General features: G+C 42.8%; 1 protein-coding gene across 1 annotated transcript in view; it reads left to right on the top strand.

Annotated features, from left to right (window-relative positions):
* The window catches only part of PPP1R21 (protein phosphatase 1 regulatory subunit 21), a 383,731-nt gene that overhangs the window by 111,997 nt on the left and 249,728 nt on the right, over nucleotides 1–22,006 (top strand). The window contains exon 8 of the mRNA XM_086927763.1: nucleotides 12,453–12,505. Coding sequence (XP_086783889.1) covers nucleotides 12,453–12,505 — 53 coding nt within the window. The remainder of the gene's footprint in view (nucleotides 1–12,452; nucleotides 12,506–22,006) is intronic.

Raw genomic sequence — 22,006 nt, 5'->3', positions numbered from 1 at the left:
TAGTGGTGGGATATTAAGTGCTGCAGTCCACTGGTAACATATATAAAACTTCTCAAATAAATAAATGTAACTTACAGGCCCTGGCTACACAGAGTAACTATATACTAAGGACGTATAGGTAAGTTAATCAGATATTAGCCAATTGCACCTATACTTTAGGGGGTCAGAACCCATACACTTGGTGCCCCGGTGTTCAAAGTCAACAAACCAGCACTAACTCTATCAAAAAGTGATGTCAAAGGGGGTGTGGGTGAAACTGCAAAAAAGCCTTCCCTCCTAGTGATGTATGTAAAAAACATGAATGGCAAAAGATCTTAAGCAAAGGGTGTTTTCTGTTTTTTAGTGCTGAAAGCAACACCTATGGACCATTTCAATATGAGTCAAGTCGCATCATTTAACCCACATGGGAGTCCGGATTCTAAGAATACAACACAGGACTCAACATTTTACTCATATCCGTGCGCAAGACCAAACATTCTCATGCTTGCCTTTTAGGTTTTGATTTTCTAACTCTGGAACACTCTGGAATCATCTGAGTTCTTAATGCTAAACTCTATTTAATTCACTCTCTTTACCAAGTCTTGCCTGATTCCTATAATGTCGGTGTGTATGAGATCCGTATCGTTTGAGCTCCTTCTTTATTACTTTAGTGTCCTCAACGGTATCCGGTGTCTCCATTATGGGTAACACTGCTTTAATGGAATCAGCTTTGACTTTTGACTTTGAATGTTTTTATTTGTTCCCCAAGCCATTTTGTTTTATTTGCTCTTCAGACTGATAACTTACTTTTGGAGATAGAAACAAGAGCCATGCAGTGTTATTGTACAGTATAGCTGTTTATGGTGACATGTTATTTGTTGTGCAGCTGAGCCGACAATGTGTCAGCTTTCTCGCATTTCTGGAAGCTACTGGCAAAGCTTTGCACAGAGAACCTGATTGGCAACTGTAAAAAGGTAGTAGAAAAACCTGGAAAGAACATAAAGAGCGCCAGTAGGGCATCTCTAGATCAACCTTCACGCTGTATTTGATGTAGCGCACAAATGCTATTACCAAACTGCAATTCAGTGTATAGTTGGTGATTGAATGTGTCTTTCTTAAATCTCTGTCAGACAGGCTTCAGTGTAGTGCTGGCTTTCTGATTGCCGTCCCATTTGAGTGATCAGGAGCTCAGAAAAAAATCAGAAGGGTTGAAGCAGCAGCAGGGTGGGCAGTCCTTAGTCTACACTGGTTCTTACTTTCTGTCAATCTTACATACTAATGTATAAGGCCTAGTGTCAAAGAGTCACTAGGACTCCGGTGCGCACAACAAAAAAGGTTATTCGTAAAGTTTTATATCAATCGGTTTAGTTTAAACCTTTTATTTGAACAAACATATCAATGTATTCATGATTTACTTAAATCAATGTTTTCCAATCATGAAGATTACAAACTTCGTAGTTCTATAGTTAAATTGTAATAAACAAAGGTCACATTTTATCAAATCACAGGTACTGTGTGCAGTTAACACAAAACAAATACAAAAGAAAAAACCAATGCATTTCGGGGCAGAGGCCCCTTCGTCGGGGGTCTGAAAAGGAAAAAAGAAAATAAGGAAGCTAATACATGTCAATATATCACAATGTAAATACTTATAGCCCTATTCATTTCAAGTCATGGCTTACCTACCAAGTGAAAGCACAATAGTGGCCTGTGTGTAATGGCTCTTAATTAGCCAAACAATTTCTAAAAGAACAAGAGAGAAATAAAAGTTTTCAAAGAACTGTTTCGAATGGTATGCTATCTTAGAGGGTAAGTAAAAAATAAATAAAATGAAATATCCATGTTACCTGTCCTTTGGTCAAAATTGCATCTATAAAGAAGATAGTGAAATTACATATCTCTCGATGTTAGACAATGCTGTATATGTTTGCCAAAATGCAAAGGCAAAACAGCTCACCTGCTTATGTAACTTGTGCGCAACGAAAAGGAAACCTATTGGAACAAATAAATGCTGTAAGTGCACTGCACGTTAGCCACTCTAAGACAAGTAAAAGGAAAGATACCGCTTTAAATACCTGCGTATCTAAGTCACAGCGTTTCGATCACGCAGAAGTCTCTCTTCACGATTCTATGAATATGAGAGAGAAAAGGTCTTAGTGGTTGCCCTTTTAACAATCCGCTTTGGCGTGTCAAAGAAAAAAGCTACAAACTGACTCACCGCCCGTTATAACGATCCGTTCACTTCCGTATTCAACCGGCAGTATGCTGACTGACCAGCAGTGGTGTGAGGCTTGAAAGTCCTTTGCCTATTTCTAAAGAGCACCGGCATATAATAAACAGCGTAGGTGGACTCAATAGTGTCTGTTTTTTGACTTCTATGATTTTCGGGCGAAACTTTATTTATTATTTGTGTGCGCCAGGCACACTGGATCGAAAGTCTTCCGCACAAATCAGTTTTTTTATTATATATTATTTGAACGCTGGAAGAAAAAAATTAGAGACCGATTTATGAAAGCACGGAACGGAGCATCTAGCTTCAAGGGTTGTATTAAAAAGCAGATATCGCAACGAGAGACCAAAAGGTCGCTCTTTGAAACGTAGAATGAAAGAAGTAGCACATCGCAAAGTATTCAACAACTGATGTGTACCCCATTCAAAAATAAATGAAAAGCCTATTAAAAGATGGATGACAAAAGTAAGTGATGAAGCATGTAGTCTTGTCTGTGTCTAAACAGAATAAAGGAAATAGTAAAAGGGTGTTTGAGACACAATCTCCTCCTGCCTATTTACAATCTACATACATATTGCAGAAGTTAAATACACAGCAGTTTTTTGATAATGAAGATCTATGTATTTTCTTAGAAACAATATCCAATATAAATGCACCACAAAAAACAGTTGTTTCTGCCTATTTACAAACTGTAAACATCTCTAGCTTTTAATTATAGTAACATGTGAGGAATGATATGAAATAAGAGAATCATATTTATTGTTTGTAGCTCAGCAGAGAGAACTGCTGTGATAGTTTTTTAAAAAAAATCTACAAATTCAAGGTAACATGTGAAAAATGGTATAAAGTGAGAGAGTCATATTTTCTGTTTTTTCACTAGCCAGAATAAATTGTAAAAAATGCCATGATAGTTTTAAGGGGTCTAAGAATTCAAAGGTAACACGCCATTTCTATTTTATCATTTAACCCAAGTGGGGTCATGGTTTGCAATTTACGGATCCAGTAGGTTTCTCTTTGGAGCAAAATTTTGGCATTGTCCATACCTAGCCTCTGTGGTATGAGTTCTATGATTTGAAAGCGTAATTGCGCTATATTATGGTTTGCATCTATCCAATGTTGTGCCAATGGTGACGTGACATTTTTGTTTCTTATGCGACTCTTATGCTCTGAGAGTCTTGTTTTCATCTTTCTATCTGTCTTGCCTATGTACAATAGGCCACATGGGCATTTAATGGAGTAAACTATATGCTCGAAGTCACAATTTGTTGTGTGTCTAAGCGCTATGTTTTCTCCTGTTCTTGGATGCTGAAGTGTGTTGCCTGGTATGACGTTGTTACAATTCTTACAGTTAAAACACTTCATAGTTCCTTTGTAAACTTGTTCCTGTTGTGAAACAGTCGGTTGATTGAGGAGTTCCTTCAGATTTTGAGCTCTTTTATATGCGAACAGTGGTCGTTCACTAAACAGAGTTCCAAAGTCTTGCTCAGCAAGTAAAATTTCCCATCTTTTTAGTATAGTTCTTTTGATGTCTCTAGAAGCAGTTGAATACTTTGACACGAAAACCATTCTTTTACTCGGATCTTTTGGTTTCTTTTTCAAGAGCTCCGTTCTTGGTATTGTTTTTATCTTCTCCAAGTGTGATTCCAATAATTTCTTGGGGTAACCTCTCTCAAGGTATCTGTGCTTTTGATCGTCAAGACTCTTACTACATTGATCTGGATCGGAGGATATGCGTTTAATCCTCATGAATTGAGAAACTGGCAAATTATTTATTAGACTAGCTGGATGAAAACTGCTATATAGTAACGCACTGTTCTTGTCTGTTGTTTTTTTGTACAATTTCGTCTTGATGGATCGATCTTTAATCTCAACTAAAACATCCAGAAATGGCAATGCTTCAGTACTTATGTCGTACGTGAATTGGATCCTTGGGTCCACAAGATTGAGGCTGTCAATGTTTTTTAACAAGTCTGCTTTAGAGCGTTTCCATATAATGAAGATGTCGTCTATATAGCGCTTGTAGTAAATCAGACCTTGTTGCCAAGTTTGATCTTCCAGGATGTAATCCAGTTCAAATTGTACAAAAAAACAACAGACAAGAACACTGCGTTACTATATAGCAGTTTTCATCCAGCTAGTCTAATAAATAATTTGCCAGTTTCTCAATTCATGAGGATTAAACGCATATCCTCCGATCCAGATCAATGTAGTAAGAGTCTTGACGATCAAAAGCACAGATACCTTGAGAGAGGTTACCCCAAGAAATTATTGGAATCACACTTGGAGAAGATAAAAACAATACCAAGAACGGAGCTCTTGAAAAAGAAACCAAAAGATCCGAGTAAAAGAATGGTTTTCGTGTCAAAGTATTCAACTGCTTCTAGAGACATCAAAAGAACTATACTAAAAAGATGGGAAATTTTACTTGCTGAGCAAGACTTTGGAACTCTGTTTAGTGAACGACCACTGTTCGCATATAAAAGAGCTCAAAATCTGAAGGAACTCCTCAATCAACCGACTGTTTCACAACAGGAACAAGTTTACAAAGGAACTATGAAGTGTTTTAACTGTAAGAATTGTAACAACGTCATCCCAGGCAACACACTTCAGCATCCAAGAACAGGAGAAAACATAGCGCTTAGACACACAACAAATTGTGACTCCGAGCATATAGTTTACTCCATTAAATGCCCATGTGGCCTATTGTACATAGGCAAGACAGATAGAAAGATGAAAACAAGACTCTCAGAGCATAAGAGTCGCATAAGAAACAAAAATGTCACGTCACCATTGGCACAACATTGGATAGATGCAAACCATAATATAGCGCAATTACGCTTTCAAATCATAGAACTCATACCACAGAGGCTAGGTATGGACAATGCCAAGATTTTGCTCCAAAGAGAAACCTACTGGATCCGTAAATTGCAAACCATGACCCCACTTGGGTTAAATGATAAAATAGAAATGGCGTGTTACCTTTGAATTCTTAGACCCCTTAAAACTATCATGGCATTTTTTACAATTTATTCTAGCTAGTGAAAAAACAGAAAATATGACTCTCTCACTTTATACTATTTTTCACATGTTACCTTGAATTTGTAGATTTTAAAAAAAAAACTATCACAGCAGTTCTCTCTGCTGAGCTACAAACAATAAATATGATTCTCTTATTGCATATCATTCCTCACATGTTACTATAATTAAAAGCTAGAGATGTTTACAGTTTGTAAATAGGCAGAAACAACTGTTTTTTGTGGTGCATTTATATTGGATATTCTTTCTAAGAAAATACATAGATCTTCATTATCAAAAAACTGCTGTGTATTTAACTTCTGCAATATGTATGTAGATTGTAAATAGGCAGAAGGAGATTGTGTCTCAAACACCCTTTTACTATTTCCTTTATTCTGTTTAGACACAGACAAGACTACATGCTTCATCACTTACTTTTGTCATCCATCTTTTAATAGGCTTTTCATTTATTTTTGAATGGGGTACACATCAGTTGTTGAATACTTTGCGATGAGCTACTTCTTTCATTCTACGTTTCAAAGAGCGACCTTTTGGTCTCTCGTTGCGATATCTGCTTTTTAATACAACCCTTGAAGCTAGATGCTCCGTTCCGTGCTTTCATAAATCGGTCTCTAATTTTTTGCTTCCAGCGTTCAAATAATATATAATAAAAAAACTGATTCGTGCGGAAGACTTTCGATCCAGTGTGCCTGGCGCACACAAATAATAAATAAAGTTTCGCCCGAAAATCATAGAAGTCAAAAAACAGACACTATTGAGTCCACCTACGCTGTTTATTATATGCCGGTGCTCTTTAGAAATAGGCGAAGGACTTTCAAGCCTCACACCACTGCTGGTCAGTCAGCATACTGCCGGTTGAATACGGAAGTGAACGGATCGTTATAACGGGCGGTGAGTCAGTTTGTAGCTTTTTTCTTTGACACGCCAAAGCGGATTGTTAAAAGGGCAACCACTAAGACCTTTTCTCTCTCATATTCATAGAATCGTGAAGAGAGACTTCTGCGTGATCGAAACGCTGTGACTTAGATACGCAGGTATTTAAAGCGGTATCTTTCCTTTTACTTGTCTTAGAGTGGCTAACGTGCAGTGCACTTACAGCATTTATTTGTTCCAATAGGTTCCCTTTCGTTGCGCACAAGTTACATAAGCAGGTGAGCTGTTTTGCCTTTGCATTTTGGCAAACATATACAGCATTGTCTAACATCGAGAGATATGTAATTTCACTATCTTCTTTATAGATGCAATTTTGACCAAAGGACAGGTAACATGGATATTTCATTTTATTTATTTTTTACTTACCCTCTAAGATAGCATACCATTCGAAACAGTTCTTTGAAAACTTTTATTTCTCTCTTGTTCTTTTAGAAATTGTTTGGCTAATTAAGAGCCATTACACACAGGCCACTATTGTGCTTTCACTTGTTAGGTAAGTCATGACTTGAAATGAATAGGGCTATAAGTATTTACATTGTGATATATTGACATGTATTAGCTTCCTTATTTTCTTTTTTCCTTTTCAGACCCCCGACGAAGGGGCCTCTGCCCCGAAATGCATTGGGTTTTTTCTTTTGTATTTGTTTTGTGTTAACTGCACACAGTACCTGTGATTTGATAAAATGTGACCTTTGTTTATTACAATTTAACTATAGAACTACGAAGTTTGTAATCTTCATGATTGGAAAACATTGATTTAAGTAAATCATGAATACATTGATATGTTTGTTCAAATAAAAGGTTTAAACTAAACCGATTGATATAAAACTTTACGAATAACCTTTTTTGTTGTGCGCACCGGAGTCCTAGTGACTCTTTGACACTAGGCCTTATACATTGTTTGAATATCAGTTGGCAGGCACTAATCCGGTACAGCACACGTATCGTTAGATAGGATTAAAACCCCAGTGCTATACACGAGTGCAGCACCCTACCTCATCCATAATCTTACATAGTAAACATCCATAAGAATTGAAAGGGTTTCGTTGAGGGTATTTGGATTCCCTTGACCTCAGACTTCATTGAGTATCTTGTTTATTCACCTTACAGTGCTTTTCTTCTGTTAATTATAACAATGGAAGGAAAATAAGAAAACATATCAAGACACCCAAACAAAATATTATAAAAACATAAAGCAGGCCAGGAAGAACAGTCTCACACAGCAACTAGCTGAGGCAGGCAACTCCTCTAAGGAACTATTCAAAATCTTACAGGCTTTTACTAAACCAGAGGCCTGCGTAAGTCCTGATGACTTTTCTCAGTCCTTATGCGATGACATTTCTTTGTTCTTCAAAAATAAGATCAACCTGATTTAGGACAAAATAATGAAGGCCCCCAGTCAAGGGAACAACATCCTAACTTTCCCCTTTTCGCCCGTACACGGACACAATTCACTTATGACCTTTCCGGCAGTTAGTGATTCAGACCTACCTCTCCTCATTAGCCACATAAAATCAGGTTCCCCCGACGATTTTTTGCCAGCAAAAATGGTCGCCTCACTGAGCGCCCTGCTTGGGCCTCAAATTCTATCAGTCATAAACCTTTCTTTAAAGGAAGGACAGGTGCCTATGGAGTGGAAGAAGGCGGTGGTGAACCCCATTCGTAAGAACGCAGCACATCCATGGACTGATCTTTCAAACCTCCGACCCATCTCTCTCCTGCCATACCTTGGCAAAATGACCGAGAAGCATGTGAACACCCATCTCTCCAACTACATCGAGACAGTGGAGGGTCTAGACCACTCTCAATCCGGGTTTAGACCACATCACAGCACCGAATCTGCCCTCCTCTCAGTGACCGATAACATCAGGATGTCACTGGATGGAGGGGGTTCTATGATTCTGGTGCTGTTAGACCTATCCGCTGCCTTTGACACGGTGTCACATGAGATACTTCTCGGGCGTTTGAGAGAGGTGGGCTTAGGAGGCACGGCTCTCTCCTGGCTGGAGAGTTTTTTCTCAGGTCGCCTGCAAGGTGTCAGACTGGGCTCCCACTATTCTACCTTAAGGGAGCTCACCAAGGGAGTGCCACAGGGCTCATGCCTAAGCCCGACACTATTTAATGTGTACGTGGCCCCCCTGGCAGACATTGTAAGAGCATACGGGTTCGCCCCGATCTCGTATGGCGATGACACCCAACTCCTGTTCCCTTTTCAGACCCTTACCCCCACATTACAAAAATCTTTTGCGGACGGCATGAGGGCAGTGTCAGACTGGATGGCCTCAAATTGCCTCCAGTGTAATGTAAGCAAGACTGAGGTCATGCTGTTCGGGGAGGCCACTTTTTTATGGTCTCCAGAATGGTGGCCCTCAGATCTTGGACCTGCTCCTAACCCAAAACAGTCTGTAAAAAACCTTGGAGTACGGTTAGACCAGGCACTACTGCTGAAAGAACACACTAGTCAAGTTGCTGGATCGTGCTTCCGTGTCATTGGACTCTTACGTCGAGTTTTCCCATTCCTGCCAGACAACTACAGGAAGACACTGGTTCAGACCCTAGTCATCAGTAGACTTGATTATTGTAATGGCCTGTACATCTCGGCCAATGAGGAACAACTAAATACATTACAAGTGGTGCAAAATACTGCAGCGAGACTTGTTCTCAATGCCCAACCTAGGACCCCATCACGTCCCCTTCTGACCAAACTCCACTGGCTGCCGATTATGCAACGTGAATGAATGAATGAATGAATGAATGAATGAATAACTTTTATTGTTTGGTTACTCAAAACCATTACATTAAAACAAACGTATAAAAAAGGAGTTACAAAAGTTAAAACAGGGAATGTGTTAGCGAAATAGTCTATGCATTTACGAAGTCTCTATTCATTTAAGCCCTGAGTGGCCATCATCTTAGACCGTGTCTCTTGGATGAACTTCCCAAATGAGGCCATGTCTTTTACTGTAGACAGTGTATATAATTGATGGACCGCCTCCTTTACAGTTCGGGTCCCCGCATGTCTTAGAATGGGCCTAAGGTAGAGACTGCGTGCTGCACGCAGGGCCGGGCAGCAAAATAACAGATGAGCGTGGGACTCACGTTTGTAGTTGCAGAGCCTGCATTCCAATGCACCCAGCTCTGCCCGCTCAACAGCATATAGTTCTTTAAGGGGCAGAGGGTGTAGTCTATAGGCTAGAATCTTATGGAGAGCTGTGCGGCCCACAGCCTGCGTGAGATGGTGCTTTGGATTGTACACAATATGCGGCAGGCATAGGGTCTCGTGTAGGTCTCTTATCGCTAGTGACTCCAAGTCCAATTCGCGGGAGCGAACCTGAACTTGTTTCTTGATTGCATTTTTGATTGCCATGTAGTTGACTAGTTCAGGGTCCCAATGTTCAGTGGCTAGATTGAGGCGTACTTTTGCCGCGGTAAGGGTAGCTGACCAAGGATTCCCGGGTTCCATAAAGATATATTTCAAAACTGCCTTAAGTGTCTTATCTTTTTTGCGGTTGAAGCAAGGTAGTAGTATTTACTTAAGGCCGCCATCTCTTCCAGAATTTGTTGGTTGAGCGAGAATTCTAAGCGGATAAGGGTGTTTCTAGTGCGCTTCGATTAGGCAACGTGTCAACTTCAAAATCTGCTGCACGATACATAGGTGTTTGTTTGGCACTGGTCCCAAATATCTGACAGAAAAATTCAACCTCTACCGCCCAGGACGCTCTCTGCGTTCCAGTAGTCAGTAGCTACTAGAGGTTCCCAGAGTCAAGAGAGCTAGACAACGAGCCCTCTTTTACAAAGGCCCCATTCTCTGGAACTCACTCCCTCTCACTCTGAAACAAACCACTAACCTTCTGTCTTTTAGGAAGTCCCTAAAGACCCATCTATTCTCTACATCCTAAAAGATAAGATCAGCTATATTACAGCGTAAACATTTTGATTGGGCTTTATCTGGTAGAAGCACAAGCGCGGAGATACCCCTACGGGGGTCGAGTCCTGCGCTATATAAGATCATAAATAAATAAATAATAAATAATAAACACTGGAGAACTTTCTTGGTCCACAACAATCCAGGCCTCCTGTATGCAATGTGTAGAGGTAGCTGTACCCAAGATACAGTGCAGTTTGCTGGTGTATTATCCAAAGGGTGCTGTGCCATGTAGTGGGTCTGTGTGAAGACCGTTCAGTGTGGTAGGATAGTGTTCAAGTGACTCGTGCAATGTGGTGCCTTATTGTCCCTAGAATGTTCTGTATTGTAAAGGGTTTGTAAACTTAGAGATGCATCACATGAGCATAGTGTCCCCCGAGATGCCAACAGTGTGGTGGGTTGGTGTCTCTAAATGGATACACTTTGGTCAGTTAGTGTCAGTAGGTTGCTGTGAATTATGATAGGATGCAGAACAATGGGTTATTGTGCCCATGAAATAATTGGGTGTTGTGCAGTAGAGTTTAAATTATGCAGTGGGAGATGGCAAGTTATTGGCAATAGCATCCATTGCAGCAAGGTTGGTAAGTTTCCATATGATGCACTGCATTATATTAATGTCCCTAGAATGTAGTGCAGTGCATATAGACCCCATTTTGGAGTACATGCATTAGGGTGACTGTGATCTAAAGCCCTCTTAAGCCAACCTAAAAAGAATGCTTTTGTCCTTACTAATTCTGGACCCAATCCAGCATACCTGGACTTGAAATGTTGGACTTCTACTTTTTTATCTGTACAGTTCTGCTAGATTTCTGATGTTTTTATAGTGCTCAAAAAGCACACCTGCAAATATACACCTATCGTACATTTCTATGAGTATTCCACACAGCAAATTGGGCTCATGTGGCATTTGCTCCATCTACCTATTAAATCCTGCATGAATAAATAGAATGAAAGAGAGTATTATCACACATAAGGATTATTTTTCAGTGGAAAATGCTCTTCTGCCCCACCTCTATTAAACAGGTTAGAATCCCTCTCGTTTCTCACTCTGGAAAAGCTCTTACATCTGCCCTTGACAGAGTGGGAAAGTACCTGCAAACTAATAATGACTACCGACAAACCTATGAGTCTGTACGCGTTCACTGCACTTTGCATGCCGGCTTCCCCGGAATTCTCACAGTTGCAGCCTTTATTGGAGTGATGGAAATGCGGATTTTAGGAACAAAAAAATATTTGTTCATTGATCTTCCAATTACTAGACTTCTTGTTTTGGGGAATGAGGTGTGTGAGAGACTTCCATCTGTGGTTCAATGTACCCTATTTTTTAGCTGTCTCACTGCAGGCAGCTTTTTTGTCGCACACAGAACTGTAACAATACTCTAACATATGCAAATATTGACCTTTAGATCTGTCCCTTGCTCATGATTGGATGGATGGCTGTCCAGTCTGTTTGAGTTCCTTTTTCCTGATTCAAAGTTGATCCAATGTTTTTTGTGTCTTTTTTTTGTTTTTTGCCAGTCCCTGCAGCATTTAGCTTTCATCCTGCTTTTTCATTGGTTTATTATATGCTTCCACTGCTGTCATCATGACACGAAATTTTTTTCAGAAATATATTATTATTACAATAAGTATACACAATATTATTTTATGTACTTATTTTATACCATTCCAAGATGACTGTCATGTTGCCTCTAAAGAAGGCTGTCCCATTGCATGTAAACTTTACAAAATGTTAATCCGAGATGGCCACTCACCTTGATTGATTTTTTCAGTGCTCGCGTCCCAGTCCTAGAAGCATAGGCAAAGCCAGTTCTGGCAGTGAATAAGCATTGAAAATCAAGACAAGTTGTACCATTCCTTGGTTTAGTGATGCACTGGCCATTATCCCCTTGCTTTCAGTACATCAACATCTGTGTGAATTAGGTGCATATCAATCATATGGTCAGATACAATAGATGTGTTGATGTTTTGTCATTTAATATTTTCTACGCTGTTGTTTGTTAAAGGACAGAGAAAGACGTTTGATAGTTCTGTCTAACAGTGGTGAATCTAAATATTGTGTACTCTGGAAATTGTTTTATGCAACCTCTTTTTTGCTGGTGTAGCAATATGCAGTTTATTGTTATTACATAATAAAAGATTGAATGGCCATTCTAGTAGTTTATAATCATTCATTGTCACCGGATGACTGAATCACAGATATAACAGAGGCAAATTAACTTTAATGTGTAATTTAATGATGAAAGGGAAATTCCTAGTAAAGATATGATTTAAAGGTTGTCCTGTTTAGCTGTAAGTTGGATTTTGGACATTATATTTTACCCATAATTGTTTCTCTTCATTTCAAAGAATGCAGCAGGCTCAATGCTCTCAACGTACCTTTACATAATAGAAGGCATCAGGTAAAAAACACTTTGCATGACAGTTTAAAAATATCTCTACAATTGTCTTTATTTTACAGGGGGTTTTTGTCAGCTTTATGTCTGTCTGAAATATTCCAGAGATTGGCATTATATATACTTTAAATCCTTCTTTCTTTAGAGTTGTGTTTATTTCACATTTGTAAAAATTGTTAATTTTGAAGCTTGTTCAAGCATATGACATACACCTACTCCCCTACTCATCTGCAGGGTTCCACAGGTAGTCCCCCTGTTTGTCGTAATACAGGTTTGATGCACGTTTCAGCCTCTGGTATATCACATTTTATTAAGTTTTTGTTTAAACAGCATTATATTAGATTTTGATAAACAAGTTTCAACACTACTTTAATCATCCAAGTAGGTCGCATAGAAGTGATACGTCATTTCACAAAAAAACCCTTCTCCAAAGATGTAGGGAAACAGAGGGAAACATCTTCTGACCCCAATTATCCCCTAACAAACATGCTCCGTCAGTACATTGTCCTAGCAAACAAGCTTTGTAAATACATCTCTCATATCGCCATCAACCACTTATTTGGGGTCTATTTGGAAACTGAATTGCAGTACTATTTTTTCTTTAAATTGGTAAGTAGACCTACAAATAATGAGGCAACGTCAAAGGTATTAATCAGTCAATCAGGGGTTAATTAAGTGCGATACTCACCCGTGAGAGTCTCAAGGCGCCGGGGGGCGGGGTGGTGCAGCTCTGGTTCAGTTGCAGAACCAGGTCTTAAGGTTCTTCCTGAAAGTGTGGAGGCTGGGGGGGCGTCTGATGTTGACCGGGAGCTTGTTCCAGGCCTTGGCTGCGACGTAGGAAAAGGCTCTTCCACCTTCTCTGGTTTTGCGGATGCGGGGGTTTCTGGAAGGGCGAGGTCTGCGGAACAAAGGTTCCTCCTGGGTACATGGGAGGATCCTCTGTCGTTGAGCTATTTGGGACCGATGTTGTGGAGTGATTTGTAGCTATGGGTGAGCACTCTGAAGGTTACTCTCTTCTCGACGGGGAGCCAGTGGAGGTCACATAGGTGTTGGGTCATGTGTTCGTGTCGAGGTGTTCCGAGGATTAGTCTGGCTGCGGCGTTCTGGATGGTTTGGAGCTTGTGGAGGAGGGTTTTGTTGATTCCGGCATAGAGGGCGTTGCCGTAGTCCAATCTGCTGGTTATGAGAGCATGGGTGACTGTTTTTCTGCATTCTGGGGGTATCCATTTTAAGATCTTGCAGAGGATCTGAAGGCAGATGAAGCTGGTGGAGGTGATGGAGTTGATCTGGTGGGTCATGGTGAGGGAAGAGTCGAGGATGATGCAGAGGTTCCGTGCATGGTCTGTCAGGGTGGGTGGACTCCTGAGGGTGGAGGGCAACCAGGTGTTGTCCCACGCGGAGGCGGAGGGTACGAGGATGAGGACCTCTTTCTTCTCCGAGTTGAGCTTCCGGCAGCTGCTTTTCATCCAGGCGGCTACATCCCTCATTCCTTCCTGGAAGCAGTGTTTGGTGTCTTCGATGTTCTTTGTGAGGGAGTGGTTGAGCCGGGTGCCGTCGGCGTATGAAACAACACTGAGCCCATGTTGTCTGACGATCGCGGCAAAGGGGGCCATGTAAATATTGAATAGCGTGGGGCTGAGCGATAATCCTTGGGGTACTCTGCAGTTGATCTGTGTGGGTTCGGAGACAAATGGAGGGAGTCTGATCCTCTGGGTTCTGCCAGAGAGAAAGGATTGGATCCTGGAAAGGGTGGTTCCTCGTATCCCAGCGTCATGGAGTCTGGCTGCGAGGTTGCGATTTGAGACAGTGTCGAAGGCTGCGGAGAGGTCTAGTAGGATGAGGGCTGCGGTGTGTCCCTGGTCTAGTAGCACGCAGATGTCGTCGGTGGCAGCGAGGAGGGCTGTCTTGGTGCTGTGTTTGCTGCAGAATCCAGACTGGGAGGCGTCTAAGATGGAGTTATCTTCGATGAAGGCGGTCTGTTTGGTGTTTACAAGTCTCTCAGTGACTTTGGCTGCGAAGGGGAGGAGAGACATGGGCCGGTAGTTTTTCAGGTCTGTCGGGTCGGCCGTGGGCTTCTAGAGGCGGGGTTTGACCTCCGCCCGCTTCCACTCATCTGGGAAGATGCCGGATTCGAAAGAGGCGTTGATGGTCTGTCCTAGTTCGGGTGCGATGGCGGAGGCGGCCCTGTGGTAGATGTGCAGTAGGCAGGGGTCAGTGGGGACTACTGAGTGGGTGTTCTTCATGGTCACAGTGGTGTGTTAAACGGTGGCCGGAGTCCAGGTTGTAATTATCGGCTCTGTGGTGGTGGCAAGAGGGGGGTGTCCTAGGTCTGTTAGCTGAAGTTGTCGTAGAGGGCCTTGATCTTCAGATGAAAGTTGGAGCTGAGCTGGTTGCAGAGTTCCTGGGTTGGTGTGATGTCCGTGGCTTTGCTGGGGGGTTTGGTGAGTTTCTGTATGACATTGAAGAGTTCTTTAGTGTTAGTCGCGTTGGTGTGGATCTTGTTCTTGATGGAGGTCCGCTTGGTGTCTCTTAGGCGCTGGTGGTATTCCTTCAGGGCGTCCCGGTAGCTATTCAGGTCTTCCGTGGTTTTCCAGTTTCGACAGATTTTCTCGAGTAGTCTGCAGGAGCGCTAGGCTACTTGGAGTTTGGTGGTGAACCAGGCGGCTTTCAGGGGTCGTTGTTTGACGGGGTGGCGGAGGGTTGCGAGCTTGTTGACGCAGCTGTGAAATTCCTGGGCTGCGGTGTTGGCGTTGGTCATGACGCAGGGAGGGTCGAGGAAGAGGGTGGTGTTGAGGTGGTCTTCTGTGATCTTGCTCCAGTTCCTATGAGGCGGGCGTGGGAGGGGGTTGGGTCCAGTGGAAATGTTGAAGGTGAAGTGTACTGTTGTATTCTCATTATGCTTTTGTGTGCTTTCTCTTTAATTGCTTATTCTATTTGGATTCCTTGTGTAGCGGTGTTCCATGTCTGGGCTTCTGGTGTCAGTTACCTGCTAGTCTTGATGGGGACACCAGCTCTTCTCTGTGGATCTTATTAAAATACAATTATCTTTATATACATCTTTGTGGACTGTAATACTTCCCCTACAACAGATGGCGACGATTGGTTAGCAGAGTATAAAGAACACAGAGTGAGTTATCGAACTCGCCTGGTGAAAAGAACCTCGTGTAGTGAATTTTTGGACTCGGTTGGTGAGAAGAAAACCAAGAAATCGGTGTGTAAAGGCAGCACCTATGTAAAGCTGGAGTGAATAGTGATATACTTTGCTGGAAGTACCAGAACAGGAGGAAAACTGGTATTTGTATGTCAAGCTGAGAATTTATTCTGAGGAGCTCACGGAGGAGGAAGTTATACCTCTGGGGATCGGAGAGTTACCAGGAAGGTTATATCAAGCATCAATGGTGAAGTTAATGGAAAACTGTGAGTTGAACAATCAAAATTGACTCGGAGAACGGATTTAGTGTGGATCTGTTGTGCATCTGTTGTGCATGATTTGAACTTTCAAAAAAAGCTTACAGAGAGGCGCGTTCCATGCCTGTGTGACGCGCAGAGGCGCAGACGTATTCACTGGAGCGCAGGAGGTGACGCGGAACGTTGTTAGCGTGCGTACTGACGAGGTGGTTACGCAGAATTGGAGTTTACGCGGGAGCAGAAGAGTCAGGCTGCAAGCGTTGTAGTGTCCGGAGGCACTGGGACTGTGGACACATAAAGGAGAAGCAGACTCGTGAACAGAGCGTGGAATACCGAAAGGAAGAACGAGGACATAGTTTTGTTGATATCCACAAAGTGAGACTGAGTATTTTACCCTCTAATTAACATCTTTCAGTTTAGTTTGTTTTCTTTCGTTCCATTAATTTAAAGGCAGTTTTGTTGTTGAGTGTGAGTATTCTCAATTAGTGTCATGGAGAGTCAGAAATTGATGATGCCTCCATTATTTTTGCAGTAGAGTGGGGATCCACCCGTTGAATGGGATGAATGGATCGAGATCTTTGAGAACTATATTGAGGCATTGGATGGAAAAGACTTCAGCGCAGCCAGGAAGAAAGCGCTGCTGTTCAGTACTTTGGGGAAAGAAGGGCAACATGTGTTTAAATTTTTACCGACTGGGACAAATACAGAGGGTAGAGTAATTACGAATGTGTATTTAGAAGCAAAGGCGCGGTTAAAAAACAGTATTCAAAGGGGGTGAATATTGTTATGGCTAGACATACGTTCTATACGTAGCCACAAAGTCAGGAAGAATCAGTTGATCAATTTGTCACTCGTCTGAGGGAATTGTCACTTAAGTGTAATTTTGGAAATATCAGAGTGAGATGATAAGGGATCAACTGATTGTGCAGTGCAGGAATAAGAAGATGCAGGAGAAGCTGTGGACTGCGAAGAATCCTTCGCTCCAGAATGCTGTTGATATTGCGAAGGCAGTGGAGGAGTCAAGTGCATATATGAGGGAGATGGAGCGTAAGGAGAGTTTGAAGGAAAATGTGTCCTGCGTGGAGCCGGTTGAAGGGGTTGCTGCGATAGACAGTAAAAAGAGTATTGAGAAGAGTGAGAGGGGTGGTAGGAAGTATTATGGCAGTGCTTCCAACAACTCTGAACAGTACAGGAGTATGGAGAGAATGTGCACAAGGTGTGGTAGTACATATCACACGACAGAGTATAATCAGTGTTTCGCTCTGGATAAGGAGTGTAAAAAATGTGGGAGGAAAGGACACTTTTACAAGATGTGCAAGTTTGGAAACAATAGGAAGGTGGCTGTTGTACATGATGAAAGTGTCTGCGTTAATTCAGATGGTGGGATTGACGGAGCAAAAAATATTTTGTGTGTAAGCGATGAAGAATACGATATGGAGACAGGGAGAAGGGTGAGACCAAAAGCTGTGTTTGTGATTGAGGGGAAGGAAACGGAGTTGATGGTGGATTCTGGTTCATTTTGGACTATCCCGGAGTGCTTGTTTCGTGAGAAGTGGCCGGGGATCATTTTAAGACCAAAGGACATAAATCCGAGTGGATACCAGGGTGAGAGGTTCGATGTTATTGGATACATGCTTACTGACATTATATTTAAGAGTAGATCCGTGAAGGGTAAGGTTTATGTGGCACAATCTGGGCCACCGATTTTAGGATGGGGACACCAGTATGATCTCCATGTAACAATCAATCCTAGGGCGAAGGAACAAGAGATGGTGGTCAATGAGATATCTACTGAGTCTATTCTCGAAGGGATGTCGGACTTATTTAAAGAAGAGATTGGGGAATTGAAGGGGTATGTGCACAGGATCATGCTCAAACCCGATGCTGTTCCCTTTGCAGCACAAGGTTAGGAAGGTACCCATAATAACCAGGAGTGAGGTTAAGAAAATGTTGTGTGAGATGCTGGAGCAAGGTGTAGTTGAGCAGATAGAGATTTAAAGATGGAATTCGCCAGTTGTTATTCTCAACGAAATCGGATGGAAAATACAGGTTTTGTGTGGATTTACACACCTTAAATCAGAATATAGTTGTGGACAATTTCCCCTTACCTAACATTAATGAGTTGATTTTGTTATTGAAGGGAGGGAGATTCTTCACGAAATTGGATTTACGTAGTGCGTATCACCAGATCAGGTTGCACGATGTGTCAAAGCCATTGACAGCGTTTATAACTTCAGAGGGCGTTTTTCAATTCACTCGTATGCCGTTCGGGCTAGCATCTGCTGCTGGAGTCTTTCAGCGCATGATGGGCTCGGTTTTGGAGGGGATAAGAAATGTATATTTCCAGGACGATGTTTTATTATTTTGTGAGACAAAAGAGGAGCACAATGCTAACCTCAATGAGGTGTTGAATAAAATGGAGCGTGCTGGTTTGACGTTAAAAAAAGAAAAATTTAAGTTTGCTGTGAAGGAGGTTGAATATTTGGGTTACACGCTGTCTGCAGAAGGTGTAAGGCCAAAACGTGACTTGTTGGAATCGATAAGAAGAGCACCTGCACCGGGCGACAAGGATCAATTAAGATCGTTTTTAGGTCTTGTAGAATATTACGCGAAGTTTGTGCGCAATTTTGCTGACAAGACACAGAGGATAAGGGTGTTGCTTTGGAAAAGGTGTAAGTTTGTGTGGGGTGTTGATCAGGAGAAAGCGTTTGAGGACATAAAAAGAGAGATTTGTGATGCGAAGATTTTGACACCTTTTGACACTAAATTGGAGTCTGTCTTGACGGTTGATGCAAGTGCTGTGGGGCTCGGTGTAGTACTCGCACAGGTGCATTCTTCTGGTGTGAAAACGGTAGCGTTTGCCTCAAGGTCACTTACTGGTTCAGAGAGGAACTACTTGAGAGGGAGGCACTGGTGGCTGCTTGGGGCTGTGAGTATTTTAGGATGTGTTTGTGGGGATTTCATTTCAGGTTGCAGAACCGTTGATAAGGATTTTGTCTCCAGGTGGTGCAGGAAAGGGTTCGGCCAGGTTGGCGAGGTTGGCGGCCAGGTTGCAGGAATTCTTGTATAAGATAGATTATATTCCGGGTTGGAGGAATAGCCAGGCAGATGGCCTGTCGAGACTTCCATTACCGTGGGAGGAGGTGGATCAGTCGGGCGTTGAGTTGTTCTTGTGTGAGGGTTCAGTTGCGGCTATTGATGATATTGTGGATTTGTGTTCTGGTGCTATTGGGAGAACGCATTGGAATGAGAAAACGGCGAAGGGTGGTGCGATGCTTAGTGTGAAGGATCTGATTGTCAAAGGTACTAGACGTGAAAGCACTCTAGAGATGGCGGTTAGACCATATGTCAAGGTGTTGGATGAGTTGTCCATTTTTGATAAGGAAGAAAAAATTGTGATGAAGGATGATAAGTTCCTTCCGCCGCATGATCTGAGATTTCCGTTGTTCAAGTTGGCGCATGAGGGTCATTTGGGTCTGTCACTTACTAAATAGAGATTGAGAGAGTATTTTTGGTGGCCTGCGATGGATCAACAGGTTTCTGACTCGGTAGAGAGGTGTGTGGATTGTTTAGAGTGCGAGAAAAGGTTGAAAGTTGGTAGTCATGTGTCTCATGGTACAATTGAGGATTCAGAGTCTCCTTGGCACACGGTGTGCATGGATTTTATTGGGCCGTTTAATGGATTTAGAGCAGATTTGAGGTTTGCGTTGGTGATGATCGATGTCACATCGAAATGGCTAATTGTTAAGTATTGTAGGGAAATAACGACTAGTTCTACCATTTGTTTGTTGTCTGAGGTTTTCAGGGAAGAAGGTTTTCCTGTTAAGTTGATAACAGATAATGGGACTCAATTGACGTCTGATGAAATGGTGAGGTTTTTGAGTTCTTGTAGGATTGTGCACAGTAGAACCTCATTATATAACCCACAAGGGAACGGTATTGTAGAGAGGGTGAACCGTATGGTGAAGGGTGCCATTTAAATGGCTACTTCGATGGGTGGTGCGGTAAAGGATATGGTTGAGGACTTAGTGTGGGCGTATCGTACTACAGAAAACAATTCTTCGGGGAAGGTTCCTTTTAACATGATGAGGGGATGTGTGGCTGGTACCAAACTCATTCCTGCTTGGATGAAGGATTGCATTGGTTTGGCTAATTTGTGTGGGGCAAGCACGAGTGGCGGTGAACTCCTGTGTGGGAGGAACAAAATTTCAGTTAATGATTTGGTGAAAGTAAAGCCTGGACGTGTTGCTGGGGGTTTAACAAAATTTAGAGGTCCATTTAAGGTAAAATCTGTTCATAACAGATTCATAACTTTGTGTAACAGAGAGCATTGGAATCTAAGGAGAGTGGCTTTGTACAAGAAGTTTAAACAACATGATGATGTTGGGATTGTTATAAGGGGGAAGGATGTTGTACGTGTTGACTCTGGTGTTGACGCCAACGCTTCTAATTGGAGGTACAGGAGACCTCCTGCATATTTGCAAGATTTTTTCTGTGATGATGCATGATTTTTTTTCGTTTAATTTCATTTCTTGTTTTCTTTCCCTTCTTGTCCAACCCATTTGTTGTAGGTGTTTGGCTTGGTTTATTTTTAGCTTTTTGTTTTTCTTAGTGGATGAGTGAAGGGAAGAGGATATGTTGTATTCTCATTGTGCTTTTGTGTGCTTTCTCTTTAATTGCTTATTCTATTTGGATTCCTTGTGTAGCGGTGTTCCATGTCTGGGCTTCTGGTGTCAGTTACCTGCTAGCCTTGATGGGGACACCAGCTCTTCTCTGTGGATCTTATTAAAATATAATTATCTTTATATACACCGTTGTGGACTGTATTACTTCCCCTACAACATGTACGCAGTGGTGGTCCGTCCAGGGGGGCTGTGAGGGTGTGTCCTGCTCTGTGCGTGGGGGTGGTGACTAGCTGCTTCAGTCCGAGGTTGTCGAGGAGGGTGATGGAGTCGAGGTCGCTGCGACTGTCAAGGTGGAAATTTAGGTCTCACAGAGTAGAACGTAGTCCGTGGATGTGATGGCGTGGGGTGCGACGAGGTCGGCGATGGTGGTTGTTGACTGGGTGCGCGGTCCAAGGGGTCTGTAGGCGAGGGTGCCCCGTAGCGTGGTCCTGGGGCTGGACTGAATCTGGAAGTGGAGGTCTTCTGTGCTGGCGTGGGGGTTGCTCATGTTGGAGGTGGAGAGTCGAAGGGAGGTCTTGTGAGCGATGGCGAGTCCTCCTCCAGGGCGGAGGGGGCGGTCCCTTCTCTGCATCTTGTATCCTTCTGGGATGGTGGTGGCGATGTCCGGGCCGGAGGTGGCGTTAGTCCAGGTATCAGTGAGGAAGGCGACATCAGGCGAGAGGGTGTCAAGCAGGTCCTAGATCTCTACGGCGTGTCTGTGTAGGGAGCATACGTTGAGGAGGATGCATGTCAGGGCTCCGGTGGTGTGGGCGTCTCGCGAATTTTCGGCGGTCTTGGGGGCGTAGTCGATGGTGAAGGATCATCGGCAGTGTCTGCAGGAGAACTGTCATTGGATAGTGTTCAATGTTGCTCTTTTCAGTCGTTGTGTCCTCCGGGAATGAGTGCATAGAGGGCGGTAGAGTTGTATCGGTGGGGCTCTGGAGATCCAGGGATCCTGGCGCTGGCCGCGGTCGGGTCGTGGACAGGCGCATACGGGTTTGCCTTAGGCACGCCTTCGGCCAGCCAGCGGTGCACACGCGCTGCGGCTGCCATTAAGTAGGGGAAGTGGGCGGGACTGGGGTAGGGAGGCGGGGCTGAGGCGGGGCGAGGGGTCTCAGGGGCAGCAGCAGCGGGAAAGGCTGAACGCAAATGAATGCGTGAAATTTACACAACAACAAAACAAGATAATGTGTGAAATTAAACAAAAAACAAAAAATAGCGCAAGGATTAAACTGCCACCCAGGAAGAGGGTAAAGGGAGCAGTTAAGAGCTGAGGCGAGCGGGCTGCGGGCGCGAACCCAAGGTATGGATGCAAGGTCTTCTGACATGTAGTCCAGAAGGGGTTTACATATAACCTTAAATTTAATTTTTTTAATTTTCACATTGACAATACGTTTTTTCAAAGCCACTATATTCCATGTTCTCATATGCAACT

The sequence above is a fragment of the Lissotriton vulgaris genome, chromosome 6 (genome assembly GCF_964263255.1).
Source record: "Lissotriton vulgaris chromosome 6, aLisVul1.2, whole genome shotgun sequence".
NCBI lineage: Eukaryota > Metazoa > Chordata > Amphibia > Caudata > Salamandridae > Lissotriton > Lissotriton vulgaris.
This window is presented reverse-complemented; position numbering and strand designations above follow the sequence as displayed.